Raw genomic sequence first — 14,130 nt, 5'->3', positions numbered from 1 at the left:
GATGACAAAATGTTTGAGGAGGAGCACGAGGGCAGAGCTACAATATTTCCTGGGATATATCCAGTAAAAACCATGCGCAAAACATGAAAACAGGCGCAATGGGTGCGTTAAGATCTCACGTGGCCGCCGTCTGCGGCCGCTTCCGCAGCAGCTAGGGCCTTCGGCTAAACACGCTATCTCGTGCCAGAAGGGCGCACTGTGCTGCGGAGCAAGCCGAATGGTATAGCCGGAGCAAAAGCTGCCAGCGTGTGCAGTCTCGGAGGCCATGGCCAGCGCATGGCCTCCAAAACCGAAACTGACACTCAGAGTTCCTATACTGCCGACGGCGCCACAGGTGGCGATGTCTTTTCTAATGTCGTCCATTCTTCAAAGATGTATCACAAATCTAACTACATCTGTCGTAGAGGTCATGGGAAATAAACTCGTTTTTTTTTCCAGATGGGACAGGCTAAGGCACGCCTCCTGAGCTACGAACGTGAATTTGGCCATCTACAGGGATCCTTAGAGTATAACCGACATGCTCTTATGTAAAAGACACGATAACTGAAGACAGACAGACAGACAGACGGACGGACGGACGGACGGACGGACAGACAGACAGACAGACAGACAGACAGACAGACAGACAGACAGACAGACAGACAGACAGACAGACAGACAGACAGACAGACAGACAGACGGACGCACGGACGGACGGACGGACGGACGGACCGACCGACAGACAGACAGACAGACAGACAGACAGACAGACAGACAGACAGACAGACAGACAGAAGGACGGACGGACGGACGGACGGACGGACGGACGGACGGACGGACAGTTAACTTTATTTGATCCTGAGGAGCTTCAGCGGGGGCCCCTATTGGGGACCCGCGCAAGCTGCTGGCCGCGTCCAAGTCGGGGCAGGAATACCGTGATGTTCGGCCCTTTCTCGGACCCTCTGGATTGCCTCTAGTTGTGTCTGGAGCGATGGGCTCCGGAGTGCCTCTTCCCAGTCGGCTTCGCTGGATAGAGGGCCGTTAGGTAACGCGGGGCATTGCCAGAGCATGTGCGCTAAGGAACAATAAATCTCATTACAGTCCGGACAGCTTGAATCGACGTCTGTGTAGATAGGGCTGAGGAAGCCCAGCGAGGGGAATAAGCCCGTCTAGAGCATTCTAAGTGAAACTGACTGAGACCTGCCTAACTTCGGGTGAGGAAGAGGATAGGCCCTTCTACTAAGCCGATAGTGAGATGTTATCTCGTGAAAAGTAAGGAGCGGATCGTTCTGCTGGATTTCATCCTGTCCCATAAGGCCTCCATGCTGCCGCGGCGCGTGAAATCTCGCGCACGGTCGTGGGCAAGTTCGTTGAGGTTAGGTATGTTCTGATGAACGTCCGCACCCATATGGGCGGGAAACCAAGAGATGAAGTGAGTGCCAGGGTTTGTTCTCTTTTCCCAATGGAGGCAGCCTCTTGGGCTAGGTTACCCGATTAAAAAGCTTTGATGGCCGCTCGTGAGTCGTGATTTTTTTGTGTATATTTATCATTCGTTAGGGTTCTGGAAGCGCAATATACGAGTACGTACGTGCGTAGCTTTCGAGATGCCATTGATACAGACCATGTGTCGGGACTACGTGACAGCCATGTATAAGAAAAACTTGAGCTGAAGAAAACGTCAACCCAGATGAAGATTTACAATAACCGCAGGAAACAAATGGCAGACAAAGGGTGTCCCAGACGTGAATGAATGAATTCTGAGACTTTACGTCCCAGAATTCACGTCCCAAAACCACGATTTCATTTAGAGGCAAGCCGTAGTGGGGAACCCCGGATTCATTTTGACCACCAATGGATATTTAACGTGCCCCCAATGCAACGGACACGTGCGCCTTTTGCATTTCGCCCCCATCGAATTGCGGTCGCCGCGGCCAGGATCTGATCTCGCGACCTCATGTTTAGCAGTGCGACACCATAGCCGCTAATGCACCGCGGTGGGTGCCACAGACGTAGTCTACGCAATGTGTCAGAAATTAAAGGGCAAGCATCAAGTGGCGAACGAGCCGCCAGGATGCATTCTCCTGCCACTCTAAAAGGCACACCTGGGTGTAAATGTCTCAGCAGCCAGGTTTCGTCCACTGCGTAAATAGTCGGACAGTCATGGAAACAATGGCAGTAGTATGATAAGGTGTAAGAGAAGTTTACTCAGACAAACTCTTAGTTTCGGAACTCCTGCAATCCTAACTGTTTTCGTTTGAACAGAAGACCTGCTGAAATTTGTACAACGCCTATACGGATAACTTAACCGAAAAACTGCTTGGCGCACTAGTTCAACCTCACACGGAAAGTATATTGCGATCGAAATAGTAGCTGGCGAGTGCGTACCTTTGCCTACACGTTAAAGCTGATGTATTACAATTCTAATTACAATTCCGCCGCTCATAGACGCAGAAAAACAACTCGGTGAGAAGGATATCAGTAAACCCTACTTCTAATTTCCCCGCTGTGAGGATTGGGAGGTCAATCCCACCGTTCGTAACCAGTTGCCAAGATTGGAGTCGGACATGAATTCGGTGGTAGCTGGCCCATGCCGTTGTCCAACTTATCCACGCTGAGGACGTTATTGAAGGGAAGGACTGCTTCTCATCGAGAACAAGGAATATGGGTTTATTTACAGTATCTACATAAGCACGTTGCAGTTCATCAGTCTAGCATGACTGCGAGAGAAAGTGCACTGAGCAGCCGCACAACCGCGGTTTATAAACACTCGGTCCCCCTCGATCCCTAGGTGAGGGAAACGTTCGACCAGTAGACGAGCCGCCTCTCTGCGGGAGGGCTTACGCCGACACACTTCCGCACAGGTTCATGGTCCCCACCAACGTCAGACGGTCTTCGCAGAACTCGGGGCTTACGACAGGAAAGGCGCATCTTATTCCCCGAGCTGACCCCCGCAGCGCGGCCGCCGGTTCTCCATTGTCTTGCGTCTTGAAAGGCGCGTGCGACGTTGCCGCCAAATACGTTCCCTCGGCAACTCCCCCGCTCGCGGCAGACCAGATCGGCGGTGGCGTGTTCAGTCATAAAGCCTGGTTCGTCGAACTCATCTTTGCAATCCCGCGACGCAGAGTGGCGGACGCGGCGCATCGTCCTTGGTACACAGTAGACTTAGTGACGCCTTTTGGCTAGAGGATGACGGTGGCTTTCCAAGAAAAGTTGACGATGCTGTCGCAACTGGCTGGCAAAACTTGCACCTCAGCGGGCCGTTCTTAACACCGCCTGAGAACAATGTAGCGCTGTTTGGTTTGGGCGTCACAAGTGTAGGGTCTCACGCGTGTTCTCGGGACAAAGAAACGATGACACAGCAGTGCAGACAATCACAAGGGCATTTATTGCGCCTTTTATGCGCCAGTATATAGCCAGCCGAATTATTACCGATAGAACATGCCGATGGGTGCGCCACAAATCGAGGAAGTCTGACTCACCGCGACCGGATAGCGAGCGAATATGTTCGCCCGCGTGCTAGATACCAACGGTCGGCGTACGCCAACAGTCGTGTACGGTCACTCAATGGTGACCGTACACGACTAAACTTCCTGATTCCATTTTTTTCAAGCTTTCAAATTTTCGAAAATTGTTTTAACAAAATGCAGGACCTAAATAGAAATTGCGTGACCAGCAGTCACTAGAATTTAACTTGCTCTCTCAAATGCAACAAATTTCATTAAAATCAGGCCCGGGGGTTATCTCAGAAAAACGTTTTTGCGTTTTTACATGTATTTGAATAGGCCGCGTCAGAGATGGGCCCGAGCTAAAGCTTCCTCTTAAGCGTGGGGACGGAGAAGACATTGGTGGTCTTCTTTGGCGACTAATAAACTGTATTTGTTGGTGGTGCTGCTCCGCATCCTCGTCGATCCCACGTCGTTACAATATAACGCGATGACTGCACATATAAGTACGCGCAGTCTTCACACATATTATTTTTTTATTCCTTGTTTTAAATGAGTGGCCACTTTTCTTTACTACGTATTCCCTGCTCTGGTGGCGAGGATTGTCTCTTGTGCCTGCTCGAAACGCGCTCTAGCGGACGACGCGCAAGATTCGCCATACACGCTCGCGTTGCGGAGAAGACCTGTCTCTGGGCAGCTGCCGCCCTAACAAATGCCAGCTTGTGGTACTTGCAGTATGCCCAGTTTCTTGGGACCGCTATATCCGCATCTGAAAGCCCAGTCAGCTTGCTTTATTTAACCTGCGGGCTAGGGGGAGGTGCGGATAGCCGCGCGCAACGACAGGTGTGTCTTAGAGCATGAAATCGTTGAATTATCATATTGCCACATCCAGAACGCGGCACGTAGAGGAAGACGAAGATCTCGCGCATTGCGAAAGAAGAAGAGGTCCCTGAGCGATCCTCTTTCAGTTGGCCTGGAATAAAAGTGTCCTGCCCTTTTTTTATGAGTTCCTGCTGCTTGTGAATCGTGACACTGGTGGAGGCGCTGGGTAATTGTTTGGGACCCCTGTCAACAGCCCCTAATCAAGCCCAGAACGTTTTCCGCATGTCTAAACACCCGTTCACCGCCCCAGCCGTCGCCTACTAGGCCTAAGCCCAGAATTTCGTCCCCTACCAGGAATTCTGCCTTTTACCACGAGTGCCCAAGCCATGGCAGACCCAGGCCCTGCACAGGTGGCTCTTTTTACTCCCCGATCTCCCTTCAGCTTCCACGGCAATGCCTACGAGGATGCAGAAAACTGGCTTGAGGAATACGAGCGCGTAGCCAAGTATAATGAGCGGCATGCAGGACAGTAGCTATAAATGTGTATTTCTCTCTTGAAGACGGAGCCCGCACGTGGTTCGTAAATCGCGAGGGAATCTGGCCAAGCTGGGATGAGTTCTGCCGCCAGTTCCTCCATACGTTCGCGAGCACCGAAAGGCGAGACCACGCGCAGCGTCTTCTCGAATCACGGATTCAAAAGCCGAATGAAACTGTTGCCATGTTCGCTGAGCACATGGCTCGTCTTTGTCGTCGTGCACACCCCGATATGCCTGAGGCAGAAAGACGCAGCCACCTCATGCGCGGCGTAAAGGAGCAGCTGTTTGCCGGTCTTGTGCGGAACCCGCCGACAAGCGTCGATGAATTTATTAAAGAATCGACGACCTTAGAGCGCGCGTTACACCTACGCAGCCGTCAGTATAATCATCTGACCAGCACTGGACCGGCAAGCGCCGCAGAGGTGACGGTCACAGACGAGGGTTCCTTGCGCCGGCTGATACGCGAAATTGTTCAGGAAGAAATTAAGAAGCTCACTGCCACGCCAAATGAATGCACAGCTACGTCAGTGGCTGAAGTTCTGCGCCAAAATATAAAGCAAACGTTTGCGGCTCTCGAGCCAAATCCCCAGACGTGGCAGCCCAGCTACCCAGATATTGTCCGTCGACCGCCACCTCCAATGCCGACACCGCAGTCACAGTCCCAGACGTGGCAGCCCAGCTGCGCAGATGTTATCCGTCGACCGCCACCTCCGATGCCAACGCCGCATTATCACCAGCAGCCAGCACCGGCATCACCTTGGTATCATAGGGTATAACCGACGCGACCACCGCTTTGCAGAACGGACATTTGGCGTACAGCTGACTACAGGCCCTTGTGTTTCCATTGTGGGGAAGCGGGCCACATCTGCCGTCATTACCCTTATCGCGTCGAAGGTTACCAAGCGTTCCCATCCACGTCTTCTCGTCGTGCTCTTGACGGCATCCGAGCGAACATCGACGCGAATTCAACGAGCTGGCAAGCCGATTCTCCCGGTTACCGGTCGCGCTCCCCTTCTCCGGGACGTCGTATTCCAGATGCAAGACGCAGTTCCACTGACGTACGTGGCCCGAGGGCGATCTCCCAGCCCACGCCGGGGAAACTGAAGGCGGCGACCTCAGGGGGGGAGGCTGCCACACGTCGAAGTGCCGAAAATCCACCACTGCCGTCGAACAAGAAGCCGATACAGCGGGGTGATTTGACGTCAGACGACATTGTTAGCGCCGATGTTACTGTTTCAATTGACGGCCACGACGTGACGGTGCTAGTAGACACGGGCGCAGACTTTTCAATCGTAACTGAAGAACTGGCGGACAGACTTCTCAAAGTGAAAATGGAATGGTCAGAGCCGCACATTAGAGGTGCTGGAGGCCAGCTACTGACACCGACTGGCAGGTGTACTGCAAGGGTGAACAAAGGAGATTTGTCATTCGTCGCAAATTTTGTAATTCTCCCCAACTGCTGCAAAGATGTAATATTAGGTATGGACTTCTTACGCGAGTACGGTGCCGTCATCAACATAGCAGAAGGTATACTGACCTTTTCTGGGGACGAAAGTGCAGAGCTACAGCGCAAGTCTTTGCGCATCATAGACGACGTGAGCGTACCACCGTTATCTTGCCGTCTTGTTTCCGTCAGGTGCGACACAGAGTACGATGGGGAAGGTATTGCCGAGCAGATAATTACGCTTTTGCTCACTCATGGTATTGCCATGCCAAGAAGTCTTGTCAAGGTAATGCATGGGGAAACAGAACTACTGCTGACAAACTTCAGCAAGCAACGGCGACACATTGCACAAGGCGCAGCAGTTGCTTACCTCGGCGAGATTGTGGAATACGGCGAATGCTTTGCATTACAACAAGGAGAGTAAGACGCTTCGGCACCGTTACCTGTTCTTGACAAGAGCACGAGCTTATCACCAGCGGAAAGGCAGTGCCTCGTGGACCTGCTTGACCAGTTTCGTCGTTGCTTCTCGTCGACATCTAGAGTTGGTCAGACGCCACTGACGAAGCACCGGATTATCACGGAGGAGACAGCGAGACCAATCCGACAAATCTCGTACCTTGTAGCACCAAAAGAACGCGAAGCGATCCGAGAGCGGCAGTTCAGGCGTATCGCGTGAGGTGCTCAACAGCCACGATGGCCCAGCAGTTACCAGCAGGTGTCAGGGGAAGTGGCCCAGACAAATCGATGCAGACGCGCCCGAACGGCCGTGTAGGGCAACGTAACGGTTGCAGACCGGCTGGCGAAAGGCGCGGTGAAGATTTCCTGCGCTGACAATCGGGGCACGAACGAACGAACTTCTGAACGTAGCTGTAAATCCCGCGCCAGTAGTACCGCTGTCGAATGCGCTGGCATGTTTTGAATGCTCCCGAGTGTGCACACTGTGGGTCCGAGTAGGATGCGCGCATTTTTCAGAACACGGACTGCGGGGTACTGCTAGCAACCACTGGCGGCCATCGGCGATATAATTGCGTCGGTGGAGTAGGTCGTTGCGAATGGCGAAATGGTGAGCTTGACGACCTAACGCGCTAGTGGTTAGTAGTGCCGATGGATCAGAGAGCAAGTCTATCAGCGAGGCAATCCAGTGGTCCTTGCGCTGTTCAGAAGCGATAGTGCAAAAGTCGCTGGAAGAAACGGCAAGCTGGTATACGGAGCAGCGGGCATTGTCGTCGGGCAAGGGAGAGCGCGCGAGGGCGTCGGCGTCAGAGAGCTGGCGGCCTCTACGGTAAAGGATGCGAATATCGTAGTCTTGCAGGCGAAGTGCCCAACGGGCTAGGCGGCCTGAGGGGTCCTTCAGTGGCTACAACCAACAAAGTGCGCGGTGTTCCGGGACGACGTCAAATGGGCGGCCATACAAATATGGCCGGAACTTATTAACATCCCGGTTGATCACCAAACATGTAGTTTGGTGATCATGTAGATCACCAAGCATTTAGATCACCAAAAACTGTGTAGTTACTTTCGGCTTTCGTAAGCGTGTGACTTGCATAAGCCACAACGTACTCAGGAAACCCGTGTTTGCGCTGCGCAAGGACTGCGCCGAGGCCAACCCCGCTGGCATCAGTGTGCACAGGGGCCATCGGGTCGTAGTGATGGAACATTGGAGGTGACGTCTACATACGGCGCTGGATTGCGAACGCCTCGCCACACTCTCGACCACGACATGAGGAGCCCGCTGCTTCCAAGGGGCTTCGTCAGGGGCAATATCATGATGGCGAAGTTCCGGATGAAGCGTCTAAAATAGGAACACAGACGAATGAAACTGCGCAGGTCTTTGACGGATGTAGGTTTAGGGAATTCGGCAACGAGCCGAAGTTTGACTGGATCGGGAAGAATTCCGTCCCTGGAAACGACGTTACCAAGAATTGCCAACTGCCGAGCCGCAAATCGGGAATATTGAGGTTTAGTTGTAGTCGCGCGTTTGTTAAACGCGTTAAAACAGACCGGAGCCGTTGAAGGTGCGCGGGGAAGTCAGGAGCAAGAACAACGTTAATATAACACAAGCACGTGTGCTACTTGAAGCCGCGCAGAACTGGGTCCATCATGCGCTCCAACGTTGCGGGCGCATTACAAAGTCTATAAGGCATTACGTTAAATTCGTATAAGCCGTTGGGTGTTACAAAAGCTATCTTCGGCCAATCAGTGGCCTCCATTGGTACTTGCCAATACCCTGAGCGCAAATCTAGAGATTAAAAGAATTCTGCACCTTGTAGAATGTCAATCGCGTCGACTACGCGTGGGAGAGAGTAGACGTCCTTGCGAGTGATCTTGTTCAGGCGGCGGTAGTCCACACAAAACGGCACAGAACCATCTTTCTTCTTAACTAGAACGACAAGGGACGCCCATAGAGTGTTGGCAGGTCGTACCATCTTGCGGCGAAACATGTCGTCGACTTTCTTGTTGATTACACGACGTTCTGCAGGAGATGTACGATACGTACGTTACCGCAATGGCGGTTGCGCGCCAGTATCGATGCGATGTGTAACAATTGGCGTCCGGCCCATGGAAGATTGCTCTACATCGAAGGAAGAACGAAATTATTCTAGAAGGCACGAAAACCCGGTGTAAGGACATCCGCAATAGGAAAACCGAATACATCACTGGGCGATAGGTCACAAGCAGAAACAGCATTGAGCGCACTGGAACTAGCACAGCAATTATCATTAGGCACGTCCATAAGTTGCACGTCTTCGATGGCTTCTACAGTGTCATGACATTCCCCTCGGAGCATCGGAGCAGTAACACAGGGTATGGAAATGGGTTGCAAACGAAAATGGTGCTGTAGCCCTGTGGGATTTTGACTGTAGCAAAAGGCAGCAGCACACCTTTCTGAGTGAGAAAGCAGTCAGATGGAGGCAGTAGTGTAACAGCATCTGAGATTCCACCGCATGACATGTGCACTACCGTTGAGGCGTTAGGAATTTGGGTGCCGCCTTGGGCCAGTAGTTCCCTCGAAAAGCAAAATTGTCGGTGATCGGCATATCTAACAGCGGCGAGAGTTCTATTTAGGCCCGTGTGGAATAAATAACGGGCATCGTAGCGCGAGCGAAAATCCCAGCCGAGGATAACGTCATGAGAGCACGAGGAAAGGATGGTGAATTTTTCGGCGTATAGAACGTCGGCGGTGACAACACGAGCAGTGCAAGCCGCCAAGGGGTGAACATGCTGAGCACTGGCTGTGCGAAGGAAAAATCGTGACTTTCCGAAGTAAGCGGCAAAGCTTTGCGTCATAACACATACAGAGGTTCCAGTGTTCCCGAGTGCAGATGTTCGAACACCGCCAACAAACACTTTCATTACGTTCGAGGGACTGCGGTGAGGACTTTCACATTTCGACGTTGTCGCAGCCCTCGCGTCTTGGACTGCGACGATTAGTTTTCCTCGTCCCGAGTTATGGGGCAAGGTCGCATCGGCGACAGTGCGCGACGCCGTGGAGAAGGTAAACGGTGGGTAGTTGCGGTTGGGCGCTATGTCGGCGACATAGCCGATGGAGACTGTAATGTGGACGGTTGGGCTGACTTGTCCCGGGTAGTGCCGCGCTAGACGGCTGCACACGATTACAAAAACGTGCGACGTGACCGGTATAGCCGCACGCAAAGCATATTGGCCAGTTGTCGGGAGTATGCCACCAGCTCGCCGAGGCAGCCCCCACCCATGTCACAGGACACGCTGTACGAGGCGGCTGCTGAGATGACTGCACGGCGGGCGGCAGTCGGGGTATAAGCACGAAGTCGTCAGAACGGAGAGGCATACTTGAAGAGAGTGGCTGGGTCCTCGCGACGGGACTTCAGCGTAGCTGAGTGGTGCAGCCGCCGGGACTTGTTGGGGCGGCGCAAAGACGTCAGCGTAGCTTAGTGGTACAGCCGCAAGAAGATGTTGCCTGTGGGCTGGCAAGACCTCGGCGATTTCCTGCTTAATCGCGCGGCGGAGGGGAGGCATAAAATTCGATGCAGGCTGTTGGAGATGTGGCGGCTGAGCGAAGGATATCAAGGAGAGCTGGCGCGCAACTTTCTCCCAAAGGAACACTTTCCTTTCAGCAAGCAACGCTGACTGGTTGGAAATGCTAGCCAAACCAGCAATGAGGTGGTCGCGCGAGGAAGGGCGACGTGTCAACGAGCGCTGCCTGCCTAGCTCCTCGTAAGCTTTGACATAGAGTGATGATGTCTATCACGGACTGATGATTCTTGGCCAGCAGCAAGTTGAAAGCATCGTTCTCTATCCCTTTTAAGACATTTCTGATTTTGTCAAACTTCGACATCGTCGCATTGACTTTCTTACACAAGCTCAGTACATATTCTATGTAGTTGGTAAATGGTTCACCCGGCTGCTGTGCACGTTCTCGCAAACGCGATGCTGCTCGCAGCTTGCGCACAGCAGGGCGACCAACCAAACCACTAAAGAGGTCTTGAACGAGTACCACGTTGGAAAATCGGTCTCATGGTTGTTGTACCAGAGACTGGCGACACCCGCGAGATAGAAGAGCACATTAGTCAGTTTGGCGGGATCGTCCCATTTGTTGTGGGCGCTTACCCTTCCATGTGTCGCCAGCCAGTCCTCGACGTCGGTGTCGTCCACGCCGCTGAAAATGGCAGGGTCCCTGTGGTGAGGCCCACCAGAGCACAGGACCGACCGACGTGGCGCTTGCTGGGATGGAGTAGGAAGCGTTTGATGGGATGCATCTTCAGGCATGGGTACGGGGTCGAAGTTCCAGGTTTGACGCTGTAGGCCGAAGCAACCTCCGCCACTTGCAAAGGCGGCGTTTATTACTCACCGGCGTTTGGGACCAACCGTTAGCGCAGGGCACGGACTCTCAGCACGAGCGGCATTCACGAGCAAAAGCGCTGAATAGGATAACCCACTATTAGCGGCAAGAATTAGGAGTGGCGCCCTCTCGCGAGTGACGTCACGGCAAGGACGCCGCTCGCTCCGGCTTGCTCGGCTGCCGCGTGCGCTCGTTCCCTTCGTGTATGCCTGGGGTATGGGCGGCTCGAGCCGTGCTTATTGAAGGGCATGTCGGCTTCTTTCTTCTACCATGCCTGAACCACGGTTCCTTCACTGAAAGCGCGTGTGTTGATAAAATTTGCGGCTTGGATATCGCAAGCTGTGTAGCGTAAAGGAGTCTACTGGCATTACAATGTATATATGCGCCCTGTCTGTCCATAAATTTTGCGTAAGAGGAATGTCTGGAAATTCAACATGCGAAGTTGTGTATGATGCTTCGCTAAACACTTAACATTCCCTTAGTATTTAGCTAAGAGAAACATTGCGTTTTACTCGGAAGAAAAATCTTTGTAATTGGCGTTAGCATGTTATCCGTGTTAGAAAGATACCGCCCAGCGAAGCTGTCATCATGATTCTTATTACTCTGGTGAGTCGTTCTAATCAAGTATGGCCATTTATTAATGCGTAAAATAAAGAGTTAGGCGCGCATTAATGCGCACCTAACTCTTTTTTTACGCATGAATAAATGGCCATACTGGATAATTTCTTATGAAAAAGTTTGCTGCTACTTTCACAAACCGTCTCTGAAACAGGCCTCCAAAAAACGAATTGCTCATGGCTGCTAACACGACGGCGCGTCATGTAGAGTATATACATAGTTCACAAATGCCAGAGTAGCAATCATTTGAGAGAAAAGTTTCGTGGTTAAGATCGAGAGCCAATCAATGCAACCGATGAAATATTTCATGGTGGCCCTCAGTAGCCTTTATCGACAATATGGCACACCCTTCACGCAACGGTAGCACCCGACTGTCGGTATGGCAGGCACCCATTCGCGAAACCCATCAGTTCACTACCACTTCGAATTGAAACCATAAAGCATGCTTTTACAGCGCCAGTTGGAACGCCTAAAGTATTCTCGAGGTACTAAAGCACAGCTTAGATTGCCTAGAAAAGGAAAATTCAAGCACCTTCTGCCTCACCGTGTCTCGGTCCAACGTTGTTTAATTATACAAACGGAGAACTATTGGCTTCGTCGGTACATAAAAGAGAACCTCGCAAACCTTCATAACGAAAACACCACAAGGTTTACATATTTCACTTGATTTTTGACCCTCCACCGGGGAATTATGATATTTTCAATATGCCCCATACTACGCATAATTGACGCTTCGACTTCTTTCTGGCTGCAACCATACGGTCAAAAAGGCATATTTCACTATATAATTTGGGCCGAGCAGCCTGTGTCAGTTCCCCAAACAGATTCGTCATGTATATTTCTCAAGCAACAAGCAACAGTAAATTTCTCAAGTCGTCATCAAGTTTAAGACTTCACACGTAACGACATCCACAGGTTCCGAACTGGCCCCTCTTCGCGCTGCTGTCAAATACATTGAAAGAGAACCGCCCAACAAATGGGCAATATTTTGTGACTCGAAAGCAGCCCTCCAGAGCTTGCGAAGTTTACGACGTGGCAATTATGAACAGCTAGTGTCACAAATCAACGAAACCTGCCATTGCGCTTCTAAACGAGGACATGATATCATATTTCAATGGCTGCCGGGACATTGTGGCGTCGTTGGTAATCACCTCGCCGATGACGCTGCCCGATGTGCCCAGGCTGGCTCACCGACACTCCTTATACCTTTATCGAGAGTCGACGCTGCAAGAGAGCTTCGCAGTCTCGCACGTACCCTCACGTTAAGTTACTGGCATACACCACAGAACTCTAAGTGCCGTTTATACAGCCTCGACCCATCACTGAAACTTAAATTACCAGCGAAACTTCCACGACGTGACGCAACACTGCTGTGTCGGCTATGGGTAGGAGTAGCATTCAGCAACTCCTACAGCTATCGTATTGAAATGGCGGATTCGCCAATGTGCGCTACGTGCAAGTGTGAAGAGACCATCAGTCATCTTCTGTGCCAGTGTTCTCGCTTCGATAATCAACGTGAGACTCTCCAGTGTGCCTTGAATAGACTGGATGACAGGCCATTTACGGAAGCGAAGATCTTGGGAGCCTGGCCTCACAGTTCATTAGCCCAGAAAGCAGTTCGAGCGCTTTTTCACTACCTGAAGGCAACAGACTTGAATGCCCGACTATAGACATCCTACACCTAAGTTCTCTCTCTCTTTCACTCCCCATTCCCCTCCCCACGTGTAGGGTAGCAAACTGGACTCAGTCTGGTTAACCTCCCTGCCTTTCCTTCCTCCTCTCTCTCTCTCTCTCTCTCTCTCTCTCTCAAGTGATCGAGTTGAACGTGTAGCACTGAAAAAGGAATACATATTGGTACATTCCTTTTCGTATTCTGCAAATAGCTGTAAGCCTTCATTAGCTTTACTTCAAATTACCGCCACTTAAAATAAACACGTGAAGAACCGCCTAATTTTGAGAAGCAGGTAAAGAAGCAAATAGTGCTTGTAGAATCTAAACTGCAGTGTTAGCTATGTCCTCGTGTTACTACCGAGCGTTTCTCCGAAGAAATGCAAAAATTCGATATTATACCATGAACCACTCGTCGTGAGCAAACCTGTTTTAGCGGATTAAAATCAAAGTAACTGTTGTAGAAATGGTGTAACTGTTGTGAAGTCGTGTTACTCAAAGTAGCTGTTGTAGAAGTTGGAGTGCAGAAGTCGTTTGTGACATACTTGTTGCACCGCAGCAGGTATGTTATCATAACTGGATTCTTATGTACTACGTTTTTGCGGTTGTGGATCCGCGCATGAAAAACTCGCAATGGGCTGGTGTGCGCTCATTCGGCTGGCACTGTAGCGTTGCCTTTGAGAGCTGCATTGTCGTCTAAGAAATTAGTTCTTTAAATAAATTTTCGCGAATGAAGACGTCGTAAAAATATATTGGAGACGGCCGCCATAAGTATACAAGCAGAGATAACGACGGCGAGCA

General features: G+C 51.4%; 1 protein-coding gene across 1 annotated transcript in view; it reads right to left on the bottom strand.

Moving 5' to 3' along the window:
• Positions 1-11,084, bottom strand: part of LOC126540301 (2-amino-3-carboxymuconate-6-semialdehyde decarboxylase-like) — a 120,701-nt gene extending 109,617 nt beyond the window's left edge. The window contains exon 1 of the mRNA XM_055075956.2: positions 10,812-11,084. Coding sequence (XP_054931931.1) covers positions 10,812-10,970 — 159 coding nt within the window. The 5' untranslated portion in view covers positions 10,971-11,084. The remainder of the gene's footprint in view (positions 1-10,811) is intronic.
• Positions 11,085-14,130: the final 3,046 nt, after the last annotated feature.

This window comes from Dermacentor andersoni, chromosome 2 (genome assembly GCF_023375885.2).
Source record: "Dermacentor andersoni chromosome 2, qqDerAnde1_hic_scaffold, whole genome shotgun sequence".
NCBI lineage: Eukaryota > Metazoa > Arthropoda > Arachnida > Ixodida > Ixodidae > Dermacentor > Dermacentor andersoni.
The sequence above is the reverse complement of the archived record's forward strand: the minus strand, read 5'-3'. Positions and strand labels throughout refer to the sequence as shown.